Below are 25,117 nucleotides of genomic sequence, written 5' to 3'. Positions count from 1 at the left end.
TTTCATGTGAGTTATCTGTCTTTATATAAAAAGGGAAGATGAGTGGACTCTACGTAGTACTGTAACCTCATAACATTCATGTATTGATCACTCCATTATTGAGAAGCTGATTGAAATGGCGTATGTGCAGCTTGATTTTCTTAGCATTTTCCTACTGTTTACATTAATTTGACAATCACCGTCAGAACCAGGTTTACTGGCATTAATTGCCGCCTCATATACTCCAATGTTTGCAGTAAAAATGAATGCTAACTATTTATTGAAAATAAAATTTAGTTATAGTACCAGGCGTAGCAAATAGTTCACTGTTCTTTTTATCTATCCAAAAAAAAAATATTTTATTCTTAACTCAAATATTCACTTTACCATCATTTTGAGGATTTTTGTAATTTAGATTTCATAATTTTATGATTTTAATATATTAATTTATATTATTATATCATTCGACTAATATAATTCACACGATTATTAGATTTGATCGATTAAAATTTTTAATCTATATATAATAAAATAGAATCATTGAAATATCCACTTAAGTGCTACTTATCCACACATGTGGACAACCTGAATGAGCTTTATTATGTCAAGTGGAATATAATATATTTTTTAGATAAAAATAAAAAAAATTATTAGATTTCATCCAAAAGAGATCTTACCAACATTATCTAACAATTTTTTGGATAAAGAATTAAAAATATTAAATTTATCAAAAATAATCTGAGCAATATTATCTAACAAGTTTTTTTGAATAAACAATAAAAAGTATTAATATTTGTACAAAAAATTCTAATTAATATCATTTTCTTTATTGTTTCTTTAAGTATATAAAAATATCTATTTTGATAATATTATGTAGTATCTAATCAATATAATCTAACAAAAAATTTTAAATAAAGAATAAAAAATGTTAATATTTATAAAAGAATATAATTAATATTATTTTTTTATCTTTTATTTTTTGATTATATAAAAGCATGTATATTAAATATCTTTTTTGATAAATACTGAATAAAATAAAGAAAGAAATCACTCAAATTTATTTTTAATTTGAATTTCCAAGCAAATGTTACCGTTGGAGGCTAATTTTTGTAACCATTCTAAATTAAAAAAAAAAAAAAAGATAGAAATGTTACGTTGGTGATTTGTTATCATTTGCCCACTGTACATTACACCACTTGATACGAAAACTGAGGAGCAAACTACCCTTTTGGTTTACATTCTCAGCAGCCGCCCATCTCCTTCCCCAACCGCCACTCTCAACATTCTTTCTTCTTCAAGGAGAAGATAAGAACTGCTAAACTCCCCCAACCGCCACTCTCAACCGACTCGTAGTTTGCTGCTTTTTTAAAAATTCAGGGGTTCGCATTGTAGTTTTCTTTGCTCACGGAGATTTTGTGCTATTAAGGTTTTCCTGGGGGTAACACAATTGCCCAGTAATTTTCTTTTTGTTTTTGCAGATTCAACTGGGGACTGATTGTGAGGAATAAATGTGAAAGAATATTGAAGCTGCTGGAGAAAGGCCCTGATCTGAAAGAAGAAAGGGACAGGGCCCGGAAAGTTTCAAGAGGGATTCAAGGATTTGGCAGCTTCTGCCACAGGGATTCATCCGCTGGGCATGATGTATTGCCAGAATCATCCCAGAAAGCATTTGGGAGATGCAATTCAGAGTTCAACCAGAAAATCAAGTATCTAAGCCCGGACAGTTCCAATATTGGTGCGGATTCCAGAGAAAATTTGGCTCCAAATGAAGAAAGCGGGAACTTCACTGGGGAATCGAAGCCGCTGTTGGAACAGCAGAAAGATGAGGCAGTCGTCCTCTTAGGCAGCCACCTCCGCTGTTTTCTGCAACCGCCGCCATCTGGCCTCGGTCAATTATTTGTTAAGGTATCAACTCAAAGATCACCGACTTAGATTACACGGTTTCTTGTATATTCTTGATTTTTTGTTGGAAAGTTTCGGCTAATTGTTTCAGGGTTCATGATATTCAACTTCTACATGGGTTTTCTTGTTTTATTACCTAAAAAGGTACTTTGCTTTTGCAAGGGTTATTTTATAATTACTTCAAGAAGCATGAATTCACATAAGTATCCCATTGTATCACAAATTTGTTCAATCCGGACTTGCTCAAAATTCATGAGGATTTATGCATGCATTGAAAAATTAAAATTCTTCAGTTTCTAATATATTTAACACAAGAATATTGTGAGATGTTTTTTGATTTTATTCTTCTATCATTTTGCTTAGCCATATGCTTATCTAGTCTTTCTTTTGTCTTTTTGGGTTTGATTTGGTGGTCTTTCCCTTCTTGTAATGAAATTTAATAACATTGCATGCTTTCACAGTGGATCCCCATTTGGTGATTGATAGTGGTAACCAAACTTGAGACGGCAAACCATCAGACTATTGGCCTTGAATTGGTAAGTTTTCTGCAATTAGCTGCTACTGATACTTCCTTTGCTAGCACTTTGGTTTGAAAAAGTTTTGGCTTTGAGATTGGCAACTGGGAGTCTACTACTTTAGAAGCAGTAAGTTACTACTTTGTTTTAACTACTGTTATCTTTGTTACCAGTCAATTTCTCCTATCTCCTGTCATAATGCATATATGTTAATCACTGAAATTTAAGTGCCAGGCATAAACTTTCTGCTACTCCAATTTGATCTTAACTTAAAATTTCTGGTTGAACTGGGATTAAACTTCTTAAATCAATTGATACTCGCCCAACTGATGGGCCAACACAGAATATATCTTCTCAACTGCATCTTGGAAGGTATCTTGGTTTTGCAATATCTGTTGCATATTATGTCTTTGAATTGGAGAATGCCACATGTATTTATGTTGTTTTCTTCAATGTCTTGGTTTATTCGTAGTTCTGCCTTAATGCAAAGTACAAGGAGAAAGGGCTAATTGAATAGAGATGTCATATTATTTATTAGCAATTATTTTATTTGCAAGCTTATTGTTAGCAATATTGTCATTGTCTATGTCTTGCTAGTGCCATTAAAATTGTAAATTGTCTAGCATGTTTCAAGTCCCAAAAAGCATCAGATAGATATGACTAGTAATCCTTAGAAAATTCCAAAAGTATGTATTATGCAATTAAAAATGGTGGCCTAACACATGTAGCATTCATATTTTTGATTCTACAAATGAAGCATATTAATAGTATTATAGGTTATGTGTACTCGTTTATTAAAGGTTGAAGGCGCTAGAGTTTGGATTTGGTTTTGCAAATTTTGTGTTACCGGAAAACTTCATATTGTTAAAAATTGTGTGGGAATCAAAAGGGTTGAGTAGGATTTAAACACTCAATTGGGACGCATTTTGACTGCTAAAAGTATGCTTTTTGATGATATTTTAGAACCTAATGTTAACTTATGTATCTTCATATTCCTCTCGTCAAATTTCTAACCGAAAAGAAACCAATGTCCTTATTAGTTCTTTCTTGCCGACTTTTCTCCCATATTTTGAAATCAAGGAGGCTAAAACCATTAAATTTATGCTTTGTAAACTTCAAATCCAAATTTTGTGCGCTGATTTCTTTGAAAAACTCACGTGACCATCATTTTGACTCGGAAAGAATAGGATTGGGAATGTTTGAGGCTGTTGAAATGTGAATGGTGCAAGTATAGAGTTGAGACCTAAATTGGAGAACAAATCTCCCCTTTTTGTGTAAATTTATTCTTGGTTAATTCGTCGTGTTGGGTATTATTCATGAGCTTGTTTTGGAACTTTTTATTGTTATATATTTAAAATTATTGTATGAATTTACAGAAATCATGTTGGTTCATGTTAACATCTTATGTTTGCAGGTGTATCATAGAAAAATATCGAAAAATCTATATTATTCAACTATGAGTTATTTTATTTTGTGAACTTTGGGAAATCAAATACTATGCTAAAGTGTAGAGCGGTTGTCCAGATGCCAATCAAATTTTTAAGAAGATTCCGTGAATTTTGTAAATATACGTAATCTCAAACATTTGATAAATATTTTTTAATGAACAAATTAATACTAGATATGAGAATTTTTTTTGTTTTATTGAGTATCAACGATAGTATATTTCTAAAAAATTTGTTTTCTTTTCTATTCTTTTACTAAGATTTGTTTTCTCTTGTCAAGTGCTTTTGTGTTATCAACTCATGTTTTCAAAATCAGTATGAAATGCACTAATTTCTCTAAGATAAATTTTACAAAGTTTGAATATTTTGTGGATAAGTGCCTAAAAAAGTCAAATATTTTTATTTTCAGAGAAAATCATTAATTGATTTTTATATTAATTTAAAGCAGTTTTTGTATTCTTGGAAACAATTTGAAGTTTGAAGGGCAATTGGTTTATTACTTTTGAATAATATAGATTTTTTAGTTTTATTGAGTAATCAACGATAGTATATTTTTAAAAAATTTGTTTTCTTTTCTATTCTTTTACTAAGATTTGTTTTCTCTTGTCAAGTGCTTTTGTGTTATCAACTCATGTTTTCAAAATCAGTATGAAATGCACTAATTTCTCTAAGATAAATTTTACAAAGTTTGAATATTTTGTGGATAAGTGCCTAAAAAAGTCAAATATTTTTATTTTCAGAGAAAATCATTAATTGATTTTTATATTAATTTAAAGCAGTTTTTGTATTCTTGGAAACACTTTGAAGTTTGAAGTGCAATTGGTTTATTACTTTTGAACAAATGATAATTTTTTATTTGGACTTCCAAAAAAATGTATAATTAACTTTGTTGTTGTGATAAATAATTGAATTGATAATACTTAAAGAAATACATACATTAACTATATTGCTACTCGCCAAGATGTGGTAACAAATCTTTTAAGATGATAGGTGTACAAGTAATATAAAAATAAACAATGAGATTGGCATCAAGACAACCGTTTTATTGTGTAGTGTATGATATTTTATTTCTGAAGTTCAAAAATAAACTAATTTGTGGTTGCGTAGTAGTGATTTTTCAACAAACTTACTATGATACACCTGCAAAGTTTGGATGTCGATATGGACAAATATGGTGTTTCTGTACAATTTGTACAAAAGTTTTAAATGTATAACAATCAAAAGGTTTTGGAAAAGCAAATTGGATAAAACCTAACATAATGAATAATTTGGGAATAAATTAACAAAAACGGTGGAGGATTATCTCCCCTTTAGGGGTTAACTCCGAACTACCTTGCATTCTTCACATTTTAAACTGGCCTCAAAATTCATAATCCCGTTATTTCCAAGTTAGAATGTTGAGAATGTGAAGGTTTCATAGAAATCACATACATTTTTGGATTTGAAGTGTACAAAGAAAAAATGCAATGGTTTCACCCTTTCTTGAATTTTAAAAAAATATGAAAAAAAATCGGTGGAGAATAACTAGATAGGGACAAAGGTTGCGACTTTGGTTAGAAAAATGGTAGAGAGGAAGAGATGGATACATTAGGTTATCATGTAGTTCTAGATAGTGTAAAGAAGCATATTCTTTTTAGCGGTCAAATGCAAAACAATTGAGTGTTTGAATCTCCTACTTCAATCTTTAAATTCCTCCATAGTTTTTAACGAGATGATGTTATTTAAGTAAGCACATAATTGAGAAACCAAATACAACTCTAGAGCCGTCAACCGTAATAGACGAGTATAGATAGATTGCATGCTATACGTTATGTGTTTTGTTCTTTTTTCATATCTTGAAATGATACTAATGTTGTTGATTATGTGCAGGTTAATGCTAGTGAAGATGATCCCGACAAGTATTAGCCAAATGATACAGTCGTCGGCTTGTGTTTCACAATGACACACACAAGAGCTTTGCAGTTTCTTTTTTGGGACATCGACATCCATTATCTTTAGAACAAATTTGGCCTATTGTAAATAAGAATTCTTTGTTTGTAGTACTTTTGGAAAAAGCCTGTGTTTAGACTTGAGGATCAAGTTCCTCTTTTTATTTTATATTAAAATTACCTATTGAAAATTCCTTCAATTTTTAATGTGACGCAACACCACTTACGAAGTATTAGAAATATGTCTATATGACTTAAACATATCAAATAACTCGTTGCGCTGGATCCTAGAAAGTAGTAATTGCAAGAAACAAGTAAAAGATAGTGTTGCACCATCCAAGTGTAGTTGATCTCATTATGGCTGAGTTCACCACATCAATTAGGATTCATGTAATTATTATGGCATAGCTCAACTTATTAAGCAAGTACGGAACCAAATAAAGCAATCCCTAGAATTCATAGTTGAATGGAGAAATATTAGACAATTTGTAGTTCAAAGCAATTAATTTAAGTATTTCATTTACATGCATAAGCATGCAAACAACTATTAACCTTGAATACACTTAAAACATGAACCATTGGACCTCTCATTCACTAGCCTCTGTCCTGTCTTTTTATGATTTTTGCAATAATCTATTTAACCCAATCATGTCCATATTTATGGGTTGCAGCCAAAAGAATATAATACAAGAAAAGTATTTGCTCTGCAGACCCATGAATCTAAGAAGTTCCTAATGTGTATCCCATTACTCCACATCTAAGGAAGAGATTGGTAGAACCTGTTGAATTCAGCTCAAGCTCCATCTCCTTCACAAGCAACATCTTCTTCTCCTAACTCTGTATCTGCTACTCTGGTTCTGCAGTGAAGAAGTAGTGTTTTTCCTTGGTTACATTTTTATTAGTTGTGCTTTACACTTACATTAGTTGGCATTAGTGGTTTAGGTGGCAACTGATTTGGAATCTAAGTTGTTATTTCTGTTTTAGTTAGTTATACAGTATCTTCTTCACCGCCTTTGTATCTGTATTTAAACTGAAGTTGTACTAGTTCTCGTTGAATGAATGAAAACACAACTTCAGTCCTCTACATTTCTTGCTCTGTAACCCTGTACCCATGGGGCTTATGCCTAATTTTATCAGAACCAGTAAGACATAGAATGGCAGAAATTCACTCTTCAAGGGAAGATGAATGACTATTCTATTTTTCTAAATGTTGTGTAAAGAGAAACTTGGTAATACAGCTGAGAATCTTGTCATAATGTTCAATTTGAAAAGAAAGTACCATTAAAATGAAGCCATAAATCTCATTTGCTGAAAAGAACATATGTCCGCGAAGCAAGGCTTGTACGCAGAACCCAGGAAGAAACTCTGAAATAATGCCTTCTTTTCTAGTCAAGTTACCATCTTCAGAATATCTATTGCAGCTGGACGACTCTAGCACAGAGCGAGCCAATGACAGAAGCATCAGTGTCAAACAAGAATTAAGTGGCCTTGTGTATACGTTAAAAGAAAAGAAGGAAAGTACTAAACCATCGCCCCTTGTAGTATCTTACCATCCATATCACACAAGATGTAGCCGAATTTTGGTTTTTTAATATGGAGACTGCTTTTTGTCTTTCTGTCTTTTGACACGTCAAAAATGTGATTTTCTCTATAATATCACGAAAGAGAGAAGAAGCCATACTCTATTCTCTGTGGAAATTCTTTCTCACACGATGTTAACAGTTGTGTGAACAGCAGAATACATATACATGCGGGAAAGAGAAATGGAACGTACAACTATGCATGCTAGCTCAGATCAGCTAACAAACCATCTCCTTTCTCATAACAACAATTTTGACATGTGTATGGCACTATTTTCATATTCATCTTTCAGCCCCAAGTTAACTCGATGTTGTTTTTCCACTAGAAGAATCAACTGGTATGCCTTATTAACACTCGACAATGGATCCATAACCAGGATTCGGGTATAGACATGATCATACACGTCATTGAGACCCATTAAGAATTGGATAGGTTGATTACAGGCAGTCAGTTCCTCCACAGCCTTTGCAGAGCCACAGGTGCAGTTTGGTATAGCATGAGGCATGTGAGTTCGTCCCACAGTCTCTTAATCTTTGTAAAATAGTTCAGGACAGAGAGGTTACCTTGAGAATGGTGAAGATTTCTGTTAAGATCAATAAACTCACCACTGCTGAGCATCAAAGATTGGAGCTGAAGGAAGAAGACGAGACTGTGTAGAACAGAGGAAGAAATACGCAGGACACTTGTGAAAGAGCACCTTTATTATTTTGCTTCTTTTCCTTTTCTGCGTTTTTAAGTTAGTTTATTTAGCGTTCACTAGAGTTGCTTAATTAGTTTTAGAGTTATTTAGCAGTTTAAAAGCTCTGTATCCCATTTTTTACAGACTGTATCTCCAAAAACTTGATTCAATTCAATTTGATTGAATTTTTTTCTTTTCCTGGGTTCGAACATGGCATCAGAGCCACAGTTTGGTGGCTTCATTCCCTTTCCTTCTTGCGCATAGAATGCTTCTTTTACGTCTCATTGTGAAACGAATAATCTTTCTTTCCCCTTGTTTTTGTTTCTTACTTTTCTTGCCTGCAATGTCTGGAAAGAGTACTGAAAGAAGTACGACTTTCACTGAAGACCAGAAGATGACAATTTGGCCTGAAATGCTGAGACTTCATGGAAGAGAACACCCTGGAACGAGCTTGGTATCCGCCCCTTCAGATGGAAGTAATTTCTTGGCATGGAGCAGGTCCATCAAGTTGGCATTAGGCGCCAAACAAAAACTCAGTTTTATTGATGGGAGTTATGGAAAACCCGCAGAAAACAAGGATGAAATGGAACAGTGGGAACGTGTGGATTGTATGGTTGTTTCTTGGCTGTTGAACTCAATAATCAAAGAAATTGCAGAAGCCTTCATCTACACGACCTCTACACAAGATCTATGGGAACAGCTAGAAACCAGGTTTGGGGAGAGCAATGGCCCTCTGCTGTATGATACTCAAAAGAGGATAACTTCTCTTTCTCAAGGTGACATAACCATATCCACTTATTTACTAAGCTTAAGAAGTTATAGGAATGTTTTAGCCCATTTAAACCCACTGCCAAGATGCTCCTGCGGATCAAGCAAGGCGATGGCTGATATCAATTCATCAAGCCAACTTATACAGTTGTTGATGGGTCTGGAAGATAGCTGTGATCACACAAGGAGCCAGATTTTGCTGATGGAGCCTTTACCTACTATAGGTAAGGCTTATTCCATGTTACCGCGCATTGAAAAACAACGTGACATTCACATAGGGACAACACAAGATGGAGCTATGACTGTGAAATTCTTGAATCCAAGAAAGGAACAGACGAATGAAATGGCAGCAAGAAAAAGGTTTCTGACAGACAAGAAATCACAATATTGTGATTACTATAAAAGAAATGGACACACAAGGTAGTCTTGTTTCAAATTAGTAGGCTTTCCAGATTGGTAAAAAGGCCTATTCGAACAAAGAAAAGGAGAAAAGGGGGGAGCAGACAAGGCCTTCAGTACTGGAATTGGGGGAGACTTGCAGGGCCTTGTTTCTACCACCAGACCAGACATTGCTAAGCTGATCAGACATGAGATAAAGAAAGTGATGCAGGAGCACAATTGTGCGCAAGAGCATTCTAACATGGCAGGTTTGGAGGATTATGCATGTAACATTTTTTCTTTTAAACCTTGGATCATTGATAGTGGTGCATCCACTCACATGTGCAATGATTTCCACTTATTAAGACACTTAAAATATCTGAAGACACCTATTTATGTTAAATTACCTGATGGCAACAAAAGGGAGGTCACATGTGAAGGTGAAGTTCAATTAACCACAGGCATTATTCTTAATGAAGTTTTGTATGTCCCTGTTTTCAAACATAACCTTCTTTCTGTAAGAAAAGTGTGTCTTGACAATTGTCTTAGGGTGATCTTTACAAATGATCAGTGTCTTTTGCAGGGCTTTCAGACAATGAAGACTATGGCAATAGGTAGACTAGTGGGGAGGCTTTATGTTCTAAGTAAAGAACCTTGCAGCCCTTCTGCAAGCTTAAATCTGTCAAGCAAGGAGTTTGACACACTTTGTAAGAAAGTTTCCTCACATGAAATAGACTTGTGGCATAGGAGATTAGGTCATACCTCCATTGATGTGTTGAGACACATTCCTTTCATAAATAAAACTCACTCTAATCTGAGCTTGTGTGGTGTATGTCCAAAGGCTAAACAACATAGACTGCCTTTCTCTTCCAGTCAAGCTCGTGCCACTAACATTTTTTACTTACTGCATATAGATGTGTGGGGCCCTTACAAATAATTCTCAATATCAAACTCTCATTATATGTTAATTATAGTGGATGATCATAGTAGAGCCACATGGATTTACCTTATGACCTATAAAGATCAAGTTATGCAAAAGCCAGAAACCTTCTTTAATTTGATAAAAAAATCAGTTCAATAGAAGAATTAAAACCATTAGAACTGATAATGGGACAGAATTCACCAGCAAAGTTTGTCAACAACTTATGCAAAAACATGGCATTATCCATCAAAGAACTAGTGTTTTCACCCGCCAACAAAATGGAATAGTGGAAAAGAAACATATCACCTATTACAACTAGCCAGAGCCTTATTGTTTCAAGCAAGAATGCTCTTAAAATTTTGGACTGAAGCCCTCCTTACTGCAGCCTATTTGATCAATAGATTGCCTACACTAGTATTAAACTGGAAAACACCATTTGAGATGTTACATAACAAAGTTGCATCCTACACTCATTTAAGGACCTTTGGGTGCTTGTGCTATGCATCAAACAATCTGCCAAACAAGAAAAAATTTGACTCCAGAAGCTATAAATATGTTTTCCTAGGATATGCACATGGCCAAAAGGTATTGGTTTAAGCTTCAATTTTTTTTATAAGTAGTCTTACTTTTTCTGGTCTTATATAATATCCTCTCGACTTGATAATGCGCAGTGAACAGAAGGCCATGTGCACTTTGATATATGTCGTCGGCCCATATAAAAGCATGCAAGAAGCCCTGCAAGAATCTGGAGATGAGGTGTGCTTTATAGACTTAAGGGGATGATCAAGAAACTCGGCCCTCCAAGAAGCCCTTGCACCAAAATAATGTCCAAGACAGTAAATTGTAAGAGCACCTGCATTTGGTAGTTTGGATATTATCAAAATAGCTTATACGTACATTTTAATGTAATGCTTTCTCTTTCTCTTTAGCCACTAAATTAACTTTTTATTATTTTTATAATTCATAAAGTAAAGTCGAGCAACGATGTTACTGTTTTGGTCATACATTGCGAGTTATTTATTCTATAGTGCTTTCTCTGAGAAAAGAGGATGGAAATTAATTAATGTTGTGTTTGTTTCAATGAATTTGGGATTTTGAGGATTTCAAATTCTTGTGTTCATATTTTGAATTATATTTTATTATGTTTCAAGAATTTTAAAATCCATGTAATATGTAGTTATTTAAAATTTTTCCCATTCAAATTTAGTTTAAATGTATTCAGCAGACGAAAAGATGTGTTTGTAGGGAGGCCTTAACTTTGATTATGACTGACAGTTTTAGGGAGATGGCTGGGTTATGGTTGATGTGGAGAGAACATTCCATCCCATGCATTCACTTTCTTGATTTAATCGACAAACTGAACTGTGCACCTAGATGAACTTACGACAGCCAATTGCAGTCATTCTCTCCGGAAGATATTCCTACTAACACAAAAGCAATCAAGATGTATGAATCTTTAATTTTCAATCTGTTGATATACATATTTGATTCAAAAAAGTCGAAAAAGATAATATAAAGTTTCATCTTTACATGGTGCGATATTATATAGAGCACGCACCACGTAGTGATCGAATACGGTTAACGCTATAGATGACAAACTGGGATTTTAATAAAGTTGGTGAAACTATTATTGATCTTTGTATATTATCTCTCAGCATTACGTATATACGTGAGTGGCGCCGCCCCACAAGGCCACAACCCCTCCGGGCCACGCACAAAGCTAGCTGCTGATGTCCTAATCAGGTACTCTTTGGGGAGAGAAAAGAGATAAATATGGAACAAGAAAGATACAGAGTGAAAACAAGAAGGCGGTCCATCAGATGCCAACGAACGTTACATACGATGCACCTCTATCCCCTATATCTATCATTAACCTCATTCTCACAATTCGTCCATTTGGTTTTTCTCTAAGTACTTTGCTCTCAATTCCCAGCTGCCATGGTCAGTGTCAGTGTGTGTGGTGTGTGTGTTTTCCTGAAGAGAAAACAGATTAATGCATCATGCCATCATGTGTTTGTTGATGAGCTAATGTTGTTTTTCATGCCATGCAAAGCAGGGGGAAGATGCGGAGCCGGGGTACGACAGGGTGAACACACCGAAATTCAAAGGGAAAGGAGGCCTCAGAGCTACTTCTTTCATTTATGGTGAGCGATTGAACCAATCAAGCTTTATATGTCTTCAGCTCTTCTGTTGCAGAAGAACTCGTACACATGCATGCATAATAAATTGATGGTTGGTGTATATGTTGTTTATCAGCTTTGGTGGCATTGGAGAACATGGGATTTGTAGCAAACATGGTGAGCTTGGTCCTCTACTTCTCCTACAAGATGTATTTTGATCTCTCCAACGCAGCAAACACGCTCACAAACCTCATGGGATCAACTTTCTTGCTCTCCATCGTTGGTGGCTTCATTTCCGACACTTACATCAACAGGTTCCACACCTGTCTCATTTTTGGGACGATTGAAGTCTCGGTAAGTTTTCAACTTAATTAGTGCTAATGCATTCAAACTACTAGTTATATGCTATCTCCAATGAACAAATGTTGATTGTTTTCCTTCTTAGGCTCTAACAATGATGACAATCCAAGCTCACAATAGCAGTTTGCTACCGTTGCCTTGTGGCAAGCCAAACTGCAAACTGGAAGGGGGTATGGCCGTGTACTTCTACGCATCGCTGTGTTTGCTGGCACTGGGCGTAGGTGGGGTGAGGGGCTCCCTTCCCGCCCTTGGAGCTGATCAATTCGACGCAAAGGACCCAAAGGAGGCAAAGGGTCTGGCCAGCTACTTCAACTGGCTCTTGCTCAGCACAGTGAGTGGTGGGACAGTTGGAGTTACTGTCATTGTTTGGGTTGCCACCAACAAAAACAACCAGAATTGGTGGAAGGGCTTTGTCATCACCACTGTTGGCGCTTTTGTTGGTTTTATATTTCTTGCTGTTGGAAAGCCTTTCTACCGTCTTCAGATCCCCAAAGACAGCCCTCTGGTCAGAGTTGCACAGGTATGTGTTTCCTTTCGCACATATATTCATTTCAACTTAGTTATTCTCTAATATATCTCACAACTTTTGGTTCCTAATTTAATTTTGGTTTTCCTCCGATCAGGTCATAGTCGTTGCGATAAAAAATCGCCGTTTGCCACATCCAGAGAGCCCGAGTGAGTTGTACGAGGTGAACGATAAAGATCCAGAATCGATCTCAAAAATTGCTCATACTGAACAATTTAGGTAATGTTTTCTTCTGATATTACTCATTCAAGATAAGTCTAATGCACATGACAACTGTAATTACATTCGCCAACAACCTGATATAAATAAGAATTTTCCCACTATACAATCCGAGCTTTTTTCGTTTTCCTAATTTTAACAAAAGCAATCCTCTTCCTTGATTTGTTCTATAACTACTCCACTTTATACATAAATTCTAGTGAACTGAAGCCTCAAGAGTTCTTCAAACAGAGAACTATCGCTCATTTTCATAACAAATCCTGCTTCTTAATTAACTAATGTAGCCAAGCTAAGTAAGGTGAGTAACACGTTGCCATAAACATCAGGCGACCAAAACATACTTATTGTAGTCATGTCAACATGTGTGCTAGGTGGCTGGACAAAGCAGCAATTCTTCCCCAAAACACACAGCCCTCAGAATGGAAAGTTTGCACAGTAACACAGGTGGAAGAAGTAAAGGTCCTAACAAGAATGCTGCCAATCATAGCCAGCACAATCATAATGAACACATGCATGGCACAGCTCCAAACCTTCTCAGTCCAACAAGGCTACCGAATGGACCCGTATCTCGGCTCGTTCCAAGTCCCTGCTGCATCCATCCCTGTCATTCCCCTCGTCTTCATGGTCATCCTCATTCCAATCTATGACAGAGTTTTCGTGCCATTTGCTCGTAAGTTCACAAAGCATCCGTCAGGCATCACGCAGCTCCAACGTGTGGGTGTCGGCCTAGTTCTGTCGGCCCTCTCCATGTCGATAGCAGCATTGGTGGAAGTGAAGAGACGGCACCAATCTCTGAAGAATCCCTTGAAACCCATCAGTCTTTTCTGGCTCTCTTTCCAGTATGGTGTTTTCGGTATTGCTGATATGTTTACTCTTGTGGGATTGCTGGAATTCTTCTACAAAGAAGCACCTGCCGGAATGAAGTCGCTCTCCACTTCTTTCACATGGATTTCGCTGGCGTTTGGGTACTTCTTGAGCAGTGTTTTGGTGGATGCTATAAACTCGGTGACGAAGAGCATCACGCCTAGCAAACAGGGGTGGCTGCATGGACAGGACCTGGACAGGAACAATTTGAATCTGTTCTATTGGTTTTTGGCAATCCTGAGTGTTGTCAACTTCTTCCACTACCTCTACTGGGCAGTATGGTACAAGTACAAGAAGGACGGCAGCGACAACGTTTTTGTCATCAAGGATGGCAACCCAGTACCACATTCCATCAGCGGTGTGCCTTTTCTGAAGGCGGAAGACGACGACGTGTCTAAGGCCACAACCGTGGAGGACACCAGCGAGAGAAACTGATGCATTTGGTGAAGACAGAGGGTTGAAAGACATGAAGCAGGAAATGGATCATCAGCAAAGACAGAGTTGGAGTTGGCCAATTTTTTTTTTTTTTTCTGTTTTTCGATTTATGATCATGTTATGAGGAACATGTCTGGATTTCATAGTTAGATAAACTCCATTACAATAATAAGACGATTTTTTGCTGATGCTAAAATAGAATTGATTTTCATTGTTCTGTTTGATTCTCTACACTTTCTCTACTGACTCAACACAATGCGCATGATGCGGTTGATACGTATTCTTTTTAAAAATTAATATATATACATATATATAATTAAATTAAATTGTAACTTAGATGTGAAATACATGCCTATTACGCTGTGACGTGTGATTAAAATATGCATCAAAATATGATGGAAGATTTTTTCTTTTTAAGTTTCTCTCGGAAAGTTTGATTTCGAACGACTTAACTTATTATTTTGAAGTAATTAAAATAATTTTCAAATATTTTATGACATGAATTTATCAAAAGTCAAACTCCTATCATATTTTTACCAAAAAATTGGTCAGATAAATCAAACTAAGATAAAAGTTAAAGTTTAAGGATACTAAATTCAAAAAATGAACTTGAGAAATTAAGTAATTTTAAACAAAAACTTAAAGTACCAAATATAGCATTTACCATTTAAAATTCTTGAATTCAAATTCATTTATCTAAATATAAATATAAAAAAAATTATATATAATTACACAAAAATCATTAAATTGGTGGATCTCAGAAAATAGAAAGGAGAAGTTGATATTGTTTATCTAAGGGGAGGGAGAGGCCCATTTCTTGTCATGAAAATCTAAAATTGGGCCACCAAGTTTGTACCATCTTAACATTTAAAAAACCACATAACAAAACTCATCCTTTGAAATTTATGTGTGTTGGTTAACTCAATTTGCATTTAATTTTCTTTCATCATCACACATCACGTCTTTGATTTTTTAAATAAATATATTAATTATCAATATTAAATATTTAAAATCGACCCACCTCACATGGGAGTTGTAGGCAAAGAAATGAGGTGAAGTGAGATGTGGTAGTGACCTGTTGTTGGACTTGGGCAGTTGACATCATCATTATTGTCATCTTGACCACTCATCATACTCCAATTTCAGAGTATTTCTTTGATTGATTGATTGAGGATCAGTGATCAGATCTACCATTATTCACTCATTGCTAATAACAAAGAAATGTTGTGTGTGATGAGGGGCGTTTTCCAGAAATCGCACTTGTGTAGTTGACTATCGCCAAGTAGAAAGGAAAAATGGCAGTGGAACAGCTCAAAAGTGGTACGAAGTTGCATGATAAAGGAATCCGCTTTTTGTTTATTTCCGCCAATTGCGACTCTTACATATATATATCCATTATTCTTTTCTCATTCTTTCTCTATTTCTATTTTTTTTTAATGATTTCGACTCTATTATGACTATGAGCCCAAAACAACTTCCATGATTATAAATCGCTTATAAAATTACTTATAAATCATTCGTCGCTATTATTATTACATTAGTATAAAAGTTTCAAACCACATTTATTTAAATAAAAATGAGTTAAATATAATTTAATCTCTATGATATATAAATTGAACAAATAAATCATTGTGAAAAAATTATTAGTAAATTACTTCTCTGTGTTTCGAAAAATAAAGCAAATTATCTCCTATCAATGAAAGATAATTTGCTTCATTTTTCACAACACATGAGATAATTTGCTTCATTTTTCACAACACATGAGATAATTTGCTATTTTATTTTTCATTGCTCACTTCTCATTTCCCAAATAAAAATGGTATGTTATTACTAATTGTGTCAATAAGTATTGATTCAGTAACTAGGCCTGTCATGAGTAGGATCTTACCTTATACAAGTCTAGACCCAACAAAAAACCTAAATAAATTGATTTAGATGTAAGCCCTACCCAATCTATTGAACCCCACTCAAAACCCACAAGTCTCAAACCCGATTTTTTTTTTAATTTTTCTACAAATTATACTAATTAAATTATAATTTAACAATAAATTCAGAAGTATTGAGACAAATACACAAATAACTCTTTTTTATAATTTTTTTAAATAATCTATTATTTATTATACAATTTATAAAATAATTTTATGAAAATATTACACGATAAACAAAGTAATGATGTCTTATTTTCTTTAAATTTATTCACTTAAAAGTAGACTGATTAATAAATAATAATCCAATTGAATAGCAAAAAAAATAAATATATTTTTTGGATCCAAATTTGGTACTTAAACCCAACCCAAGGCCAATCTATATTTTTTTAACAGATCTATGTCTAAGTTCAAATCTAATAATATTTATTAAATTTAAATTTAAGCCTTATAAATTAATCTATGAATTTCAGTAAAATTTTATTAACACCCCTAATACAATGTATTGTTTGCTCTTGATGCTTTGTCGGCAGCATTTTTTGGCCTCTTAAAATTTCAAAAAGTTAGTTCCAAGTTTAATATTTGGTAGTTAATTAAAAGGTCTCATTACATTTGTATCTGCTGACCTATGATGTTTTTTTTTAACACAAAACCATCCAGTCTATTTATAATTATAAAAAATATTCTTGATAGTTAACAATTAGGAATAATTTATATAACAATATTGACGTCTTTTTTAAATATATGTGTAATTTTTTAAAAAATAAAGATAATTTACATAAATAATATAAATATTATTGATCAATATATAAATAATTATTGAAAAATTTAAAAAAATATGTAAATAAACCATAAATCTATCTCCATTTAAAAACTTTATCAAGAAAAATTCGTACATAAACAAATATATAGTATTTGATCATTTTATACTTTATTAATAATTTTCTCTTCCCAACAGTGAACAGTCCAATTATATATGTCAGGATGTATTTTAGCTGAACGAAGCATTGACCATTGAGAATTGTCGTCGCGTCGGTGATTCCTTCAAATTTTACACTTGTTTAATAAATTTTAGAGTAAATTTCAACACATTTTTTTTAAAATTTTTTTATAATTATTAATATTTATTTGTTATTTAAAAAAATATAAACACCTCATAACATTAACGCTCTACAAATATTCTTTCTTAACAATCCATTGGTGGGATTTATTTAGACATCCGTTAATTTATAAATATATTTATAATTTTTTGAATAATAATATTTATAAGTATAACAAATTTCACGTTGTAATTTACCATAAAATTTATACATATATGTATATATATATCATAGGTTTGAAATTATTTTCTGCATTTATTGTAAATATTTATTAATTGCGTGATGTCTGACTTGAACGGGTTAATTTCATTAATGAAACCCTGTGTTTTGTACCAATTGTTCAGATGGTTAATATATTTTTAACTAATTAATTGAACGCAAAAAAACTAGAAGATGTGATGGGTTTGTTTAATTCTAAATTTTAAAGTATTTTTTTTTTAATTTTTGAGTGTGTGAAATTTTTTAATATATTTGATTTTATATATATTAATAAAAAAATAAGTTAAAAATTAAATTTTGTGTGTGGGGTGCGGGCAATAATTGAAACATAAGGGCACATGCTAATCAAATTAAATAAAGTGTATCATTAATTTAGTAGTTGATCAGAAGATTGAAATAATAATAATAACAAGAGGCTAAGATGGTGAGTTCATTAATCACATCTCTCCTAATTAATGACATATTTAATATTTTAGCTGCTGCAATTGCAATTTGCGCTCTTGCTTACTCTCAATTTTATTTTCAATTTTCATCCAACTAAAATTATATTTGTTTCTACGTATTTTTACCATCATTTTAGTTTCAAATATTATGTTTTGTGAATAAAATTAGACCAAAATAAATAAACACTCACATGAAATTCAGATTTACAATTTCTTGTATATAATCTTGATATTGCCATTTTTTACTAAATGTTGGTCGAATTCAAGAGTACATGTTATATACATATATAATATTTTAGTAAAATGATTATAATTGTGTTATGAATTTTAATTATTAATAATTAATATATATTAATTATCAATTATTAACTAATATTTAACCAACAATTATTATTATAATAAATTATTTAATACTCACGTATTATAAAACTCGAATCACAAATTGAGTTAGACTCCGTTGTGGTAATATACTTTTTTTTTTTTTTGAAATAAGGGCGATGAATTATTATCAATTAAAATAAATTGATTACAATCATTCTCGTCGAATATCAATAAAAAAAGATCGTTACAATAATTATATTCTAATTGATAAATTTAACCAACACACACTTACTATTATAGTAGAAACAACATCTACTATTCAATAGATACTATATTCATACACATAAAATAAAATTTAAACCCATAACCTCTAAAATTATGAAATTTCAAGCTCGCCAACTAAAATAATCAATTTAAGAGTAGTTGATCTAAGTGGGGCCACAACAAGGTCCCAAGAAAAACGCACCGCTCTTGGTAGTCGGACGTAATGGTTGAATCGGGGCCTTGGCAAAGACACGTGTTGCCTCCTTAATGGTGGTGACAAAAATCCCTGTCCGCGTAGAGGCGGGGAGCTGTTTCCCACTGAACACAATTACGGCCCGGATTAATTGAGTAGAAACCAAGCCATCACCGCCATGTTTGGTTGGCAATGGAACACCAACCCCAACTCTTTTCTTCTTCTTTTAAATAATTAAAACATTATACCCATCTATAAAAATTCATCCAAACATCATCCAACTTAATTATTATATACAACTTAACCTCTTCCAAGCTTCCAGACTTAATCACACGAACATTAAATTAAAAATAATCAGAAGCATCAATTGAAATACTTTCTCGTTCAAATTTAATAGTAAATGGTAATAAAGAGAATTAAGATAAAAATAAAATTAGAATTGAATTACGAACCTTAAAAAGAGTAGAAAAATTACACATTCTTATAAAATCCACACAAATATTGATGTTTTGGAAAGTTTTAAAATCAATAGAATTTGATGGGAACAATCTAAAAAGGAGAAAATGAAAAAAGAAGAGTAAAAAAAATTAAATGCATTCACTAAAATAATGTTGCCATTCAAAACACCCATTTTCAAAATTCAAATCTAATTCAATTTTCCTTCAAAATCCAAATTATATCTCCGAATCTAATTTTAATTTAATTCCCCAAAAAAAAAAATTTAAAAGGTGAAATCCCTCCACATGTCTGCGGATCCCAATCGTGGCTTTCACTCAGGTACTTGTACTAATGTACTTTTTTCTCACCTTTGTTGCACCCAGACATGCAAGTAATAAAAAAGAATCTTTCGATCGAGTAGCCCGGCAAAAACACTTCCACCCCCACTCCACTCCATACACTCACAGTACTGCCTTGTTTAGATCTACACAAGAATTTGGTCCCCCAAGAAACTTTCCATCATCATTTTCCTTCCCAATTATACCAGATTAATTACAATCCACACCTCATTACGTAGATTCTTGTCGTATAATTACACACATTTCCGTGGTCTTACCTCATCGTCATTATTACCACCTTGACAAAATAAATGATATTCCCACTCGTTATACTTACCATATAAAGAGGGATTGCCAAAATGGCTTGCTTTAAATAGCGTTTCTGGGTCAGCATTTTTACTAGTGTAGATTTTGTTGCGGGTTTCGTGGTTTCTTGCAAGATTCGGGCGGAGGGGCATGGAGGGGTTGAAGGGAATTTGGTGTGTGATTGTTCTTGGGGTGTTATTCAGCAAATGGGGTGTTGAAAGTTTTGAACTTGATGAAATTTTTGCCGGGAATGAAACGGATGTGTCGTTCTTGGAGTCTATGTCGTATTTGGAGTCTGTGTATGGAGTTTCTGCAGCAGCTCCGCCTCCCGGTGCTCTCATGGTGGGTCTTACTCTTGTTCAAGGAGCTGCTGCTAAAGGAGCTGGTACTCTCTCTCTCTCTCTTTCTCTCTCTCTTCTCTCTCTCTCTCCATATATACATATAAAGAGTGGGATTTGCTTTGATTTACTTTTAATTCTATTATGATTGCTACATTTGTATTGGACTATTCTGATGCATTCCCTCTTTTGCTTATGTGTTGAAATGGATTTTAAATTTTTTCTTTTGTTCAGGCATTTTATTTTGGACTTATTTATAGTATAATTCTGAGTGTCATTTTGTTTCTTTCCGTATTTTCAGTTTAATCTTGGTTGTCCTTGACTTTTGGATCTGTACTGAACTTTTCTTATGCAATTGTGATTCTCCTTCCGCGTGTTAATGGATGTTTCAATTGTATTTCTACTTTGCCTTTACTTCTTTTGTAGTTATTCTTATTCTTAGTAAGATGGATTTCGTGTGAGTCATAATCTTGTCTATTTTATAGTTTCTTTGAAAGGTAATAAATACAGAACTTTTACTTTTGTTGGTGAAATCTTATTTTCCATTGCTTCATGAATACGGGTACAGCCGTATGGGTATTAGATTCATGAACCATCTTCCTAGGTTGCTATTCCAATTGCTGCCGGCAAAACTTTCACTTGCTAAGTGAAAGAATACACTCTTTAGATTTCATGTTTGCTGGTAAGGTAACTCATAAATGCATCTCCTGTAGTTTCCGTAGCTGCATTAATATAAAAGTATATGTCAATGCATTTTCAAGGTGAATTTAACTATTTCAAGCCTGATGTGTTTCCTTTTGCATGACTTGTGCAGTGTGTTTGGATGGAACGTTACCAGGCTATCACTTGCATCGTGGATTTGGGAATGGAGCAAACAGTTGGCTCGTCCAGTTGGAGGTTTGTGACACAACTCTGTGATGATAGTGTTATAATGTTTTGAGTTTTTATAAATTTGGTTTGTGTGCGCTGCTGTTGATAACTAAGGAATTGTAGTTATAAACAGGATTGCTTGTTGATATAACTTTGCCTTGTCTGTCATCTCTCGTAATCCTTGTATCTGTCTCGGTCATTGATGTCTTAATAAGGGCATGAAACTAGTTTCTACGCTAAAATTATTCTACCAATCATTGGCTTGATGATGCAATAGTCTTGTGTGAGATCTCCGTACGGCTGTCTTATGCATCAAGGCACCAAGTTCCTTGTCTTTGAAGTCAATCCTAAGTTAATAATTCCAATGAAACTTGTGTACGTATCATGTATATCTAGGGACTATAAACTGCTTAGTTTTGGATCGCCAAAATTTCTGCAGAAGTTCTGATCCTTATTTTCTTTGAGATCTGCTGCAGGGTGGAGGATGGTGCAATAGTATTAGAACATGTGTTTACCGCAAAAAGACACGCCGTGGGTCGTCAAATTATTTTGAAAAGCAAATTGCATTTACAGGGATACTTAGCAACAAGGCTTGGGAAAATCCAGGTTCAAATTTGAAACCCTTGTGCCGATTGTATCAAATCACACTGGATGCCTAGTTTCTCCTTCTTCAAATGGCTGTTCTTGTAACTTTCTTCACTTAAATGTTCTACATTCAGATTTTTTCAACTGGAACCGAGTGAAGATACGATATTGTGATGGGGCCTCCTTCGCAGGGGATAGTGAAAATAAGGTTTACATCATTATCTGCCATTTAACTTCCATCGTTTTTCTTTCTTTCCATAAATCTGTTCTGTCCGGTATTTTACTTCTGGGGTATGAAAAATGTTTGATGAAGGAGAGCGGACTCAGTCATCCTTGTTGTAACTATGCCTTGTTCCCGACTCCTTTTCCTCTTGGTATAAGTTTATGACAAATTTTGAAAGCTATGCATGGGTCTACCTCTATCTGATTAGCATATATATCTAATCAATGGTAACTCCCTGATTTGACAGCCAGCCATCACAGCATGACTAGTGAAAGTATTTTACTATTTTGCCTCTAAAACCTGAAAAATATTGGAAATATAGTGGGCCTAAAAGTTGATAAATATCAGAGAAAACTAGCTGGACTTGCATAATGTTTTTCCATAGGCTGTTAGCTTGACCATATTGATTTAGGCTGCAGGATTGCAATTTAGAGGGCAACGCATATGGCTAGCTGCAATGGAGGACCTGATGTCCAAAGGGATGCGGTACGCGAATCAAGTAATCATCACTACTAAATGGAGTTTACTATAATTCTTTTAGTTTTCTCTTTATTCTTCCCTCTCAACAACGTATACTCTGCTTCAGGCGCTTCTCTCCGGCTGTTCTGCTGGTGGTCTAGCTTCCATATTGCACTGCGACGAGTTCAGAGATTTATTTCCAAGAAGTACCAAAGTGAAGTGCCTGAGCGATGCTGGATTATTTTTGGATGCGTAACTTCCAAAACTAAAACTTTTTAGTTGTACACTTTTCCGAAATATGTAGTTGGATGTTCCGTTAGCAGCCTATTTTTAAGTGTTCTCTTGTGATCTATTTTGTTGCTGCAGCGTTGACGTTTCCAGTGGGCGCACAATCAGAAATTTTTTCGGTGGTATTGTTGGCTTACAGGTACTTATCCTATCAAAATGACTTTGAACCTAGCCCCTCCACCTTATTTCTTGGTTTTAGTATTCCCCCAAGTGAAGCTATACTAAGTGTTGGTTTAAATAAAGAGGCTAATATTAACTCTGGAACTATTTCTCGATTGAATGATGCCCTGGCTTCTATCAATCCTTGGATCAGTAAAGTCTATCATCTCTTTCGTACAATTCCCATCTTTATTTTAGAAATCTCCTCATTCCACCGGTTAAAGCATTGGCCGAGTACTTAATTGACTTTGACAGAGTGTTTCCGATCCAAAGCCTCGTACATGTATATTCTTTTCTCAATCATATATGAACCCTTTTCTGCATTTTTTATCACACTTAATTCTTTCAAATTAGCATTTTTTATTATGTGGGTATGTTACGATCTTCTCAGGAACGTCCATCCATTGGACCAAACATAGAAATACGATAATTGTACTGAGAAAATGTCTTAGCACATCTGGAAGAGCTTATTGTTCCTTAGCTGTTGTTCACTACAATGCCATCAATTACGCTTGGAGAGATGCACACTCCAGCTTGCATAATGTAGCATTCCGACTTATAAAAGTTTTCACTTGTTAAAACAGGGCGTTCGAAGAAACCTGCCAAGAACCTGTACCAACCACCTCGATCCAACTTCAGTAAGTCTCCTGCTCGATTATTTTTGCCATTGAGCTGATAAATGATTCGTACAATATCCATTACTGTTAATTAACTAAATGCCAATTTTGCCTTGTGCCCATGTCTATTGGCAGTGCTTCTTCCCGCAGAATCTGATTGCCAACATAAGAACCCCTCTGTTTCTTCTCAATGCTGCCTACGATGCATGGCAGGTGAGCAAAAGTTCATCTTTTTTACTTCCATAAAAATGCATTCCTGTTCAACATAAGATACGACTTTCTGTTTCTCTTGTTATGTTAAGGTCCAAGAAAGCTTGGCTCCTCCAAAAGCTGATCCAAGGGGCACCTGGCGATTTTGCAGTAAGAACATCGATCAATGTTCAGTATCTCAGATTCAATATTTGCAAGGTGAAATTTCTACATAATATCTTTTGACCCTGACCTGCTTTCATATCTTTGGAGGTTGTCTCAATTCCAACAATAATCTCTAATATGGAGCAGGTTTTAGGAACCATATGCTGAACGCGGTAAAACGCTTTGCTGCATCCAGACAAAGTGGTTTGTTCATAAACTCTTGTTTCGCTCACTGCCAGTCCGAGAGGCAAGATACATGGTTCGGCAAAAATTGCCCTGTAATTGGCAACAAGGTACAACTGCACACACCATATTTCTCTATGCTCTCCGTACAAAACATAAAGCAATGCCTTTCTAACTTGGGTCGGTGTTAACTCGTTTCTTTGAAGAGGAGCAAATGTTTCACAATCCTCGTGCAGTTTCCTATATGGCTGCTAATTTCATCAACCATGTTTCGTTTGCTACAATGTGCAGGCAGTTGCAACGGCAGTGGGAGATTGGTATTTCGATCGAGCAAGTGTAAAGGCGATTGACTGCCCGTATCCGTGTGATAGAACTTGTCACAACCTGGCATTCCATTGAACCAGGACCAATTTTGCTCCTAAATTATTTGATTACATAGGATTAGTGATCTCAGTTCTCCCATTTATATTGTTATTGCAAGAAACTATTCCATTGAAGGCAGTTACCCAATAATCTCAGGAAGTTGATCTCTCTTGATGTACTCCTGTACTATTCAAGGAAAAAGAGAAGGAAATCACCAATATTTTTGTAGTTTCAAAAGGGTTCACTCCTTTGTTTTCTGCCTTAGAGTTTAGCTGGATTCCTATCCCTCCGTTCACTGAAATCAGGTCTAATTACACAAATATCCCACAATTCTTACAAAATTATAAGTACACCTCATTAGTTTGTAATTATAATTGTCATCGACTTCCTAGGGAAAAAACTTACAAGTCCTATAGGATAAATCACATTGACATTGAAGTATACTTGTAATTTTACAGAAAACATGAAATGCATGCTTGTAAATTAGCTTTGATGATGTGGACGTAATTT

The 25,117-nt window shown here is 34.4% G+C and overlaps 3 protein-coding genes and 1 long non-coding RNA gene across 5 annotated transcripts; all 4 read left to right on the top strand.

The window, feature by feature from the left end:
• The first annotated feature begins 1,162 nt into the window (after positions 1–1,162).
• LOC105169014 (uncharacterized) lies at positions 1,163–5,969 on the top strand. Its single transcript, XR_848374.3, has 4 exons — positions 1,163–1,358; positions 1,458–1,884; positions 2,343–2,417; positions 5,711–5,969. It is a non-coding gene; the product is annotated as an uncharacterized LOC105169014 (long non-coding RNA).
• Positions 5,970–8,372: 2,403 nt separating this feature from the next.
• Positions 8,373–9,221, top strand: LOC105169410 (uncharacterized). Its single transcript, XM_011089801.1, has one exon. The coding sequence runs from the start codon at positions 8,373–8,375 to the stop codon at positions 9,219–9,221; it is 849 nt and encodes a 282-aa protein (XP_011088103.1).
• Positions 9,222–11,862: 2,641 nt separating this feature from the next.
• On the top strand, positions 11,863–14,838 carry LOC105169013 (protein NRT1/ PTR FAMILY 4.5). Of its 2 annotated transcripts, none has more exons than XM_011089272.3 (6): positions 11,863–12,038; positions 12,154–12,241; positions 12,354–12,571; positions 12,663–13,097; positions 13,201–13,322; positions 13,694–14,838. In XM_011089272.3, exons 1-6 carry the CDS (start codon positions 12,036–12,038, stop codon positions 14,619–14,621), a joined length of 1,794 nt encoding a protein of 597 aa, XP_011087574.1. In that variant the 5' UTR covers positions 11,863–12,035; the 3' UTR covers positions 14,622–14,838. The 2 variants fall into 2 exon arrangements, with proteins under 2 accessions (XP_011087574.1, XP_020551421.1); XM_020695762.2 differs by having other exon boundaries at positions 12,151–12,241.
• Positions 14,839–19,912: 5,074 nt separating this feature from the next.
• On the top strand, positions 19,913–24,844 carry LOC105169012 (pectin acetylesterase 12). The gene is made up of 12 exons (XM_011089270.3): positions 19,913–20,553; positions 21,321–21,403; positions 21,853–21,982; positions 22,096–22,169; positions 22,597–22,683; positions 22,771–22,895; positions 23,010–23,070; positions 23,675–23,728; positions 23,843–23,920; positions 24,010–24,115; positions 24,209–24,354; positions 24,536–24,844. The coding sequence occupies exons 1-12, from the start codon at positions 20,319–20,321 to the stop codon at positions 24,641–24,643; spliced, it is 1,287 nt and encodes a 428-aa protein (XP_011087572.1). The 5' UTR covers positions 19,913–20,318; the 3' UTR covers positions 24,644–24,844.
• The last annotated feature ends 273 nt before the right edge of the window (positions 24,845–25,117 follow it).

Source organism: Sesamum indicum, linkage group LG8 (genome assembly GCF_026168435.1).
Source record: "Sesamum indicum cultivar Baizhima isolate 11 linkage group LG8, ASM2616843v1, whole genome shotgun sequence".
Lineage (NCBI taxonomy): Eukaryota > Viridiplantae > Streptophyta > Magnoliopsida > Lamiales > Pedaliaceae > Sesamum > Sesamum indicum.
This window is presented reverse-complemented; position numbering and strand designations above follow the sequence as displayed.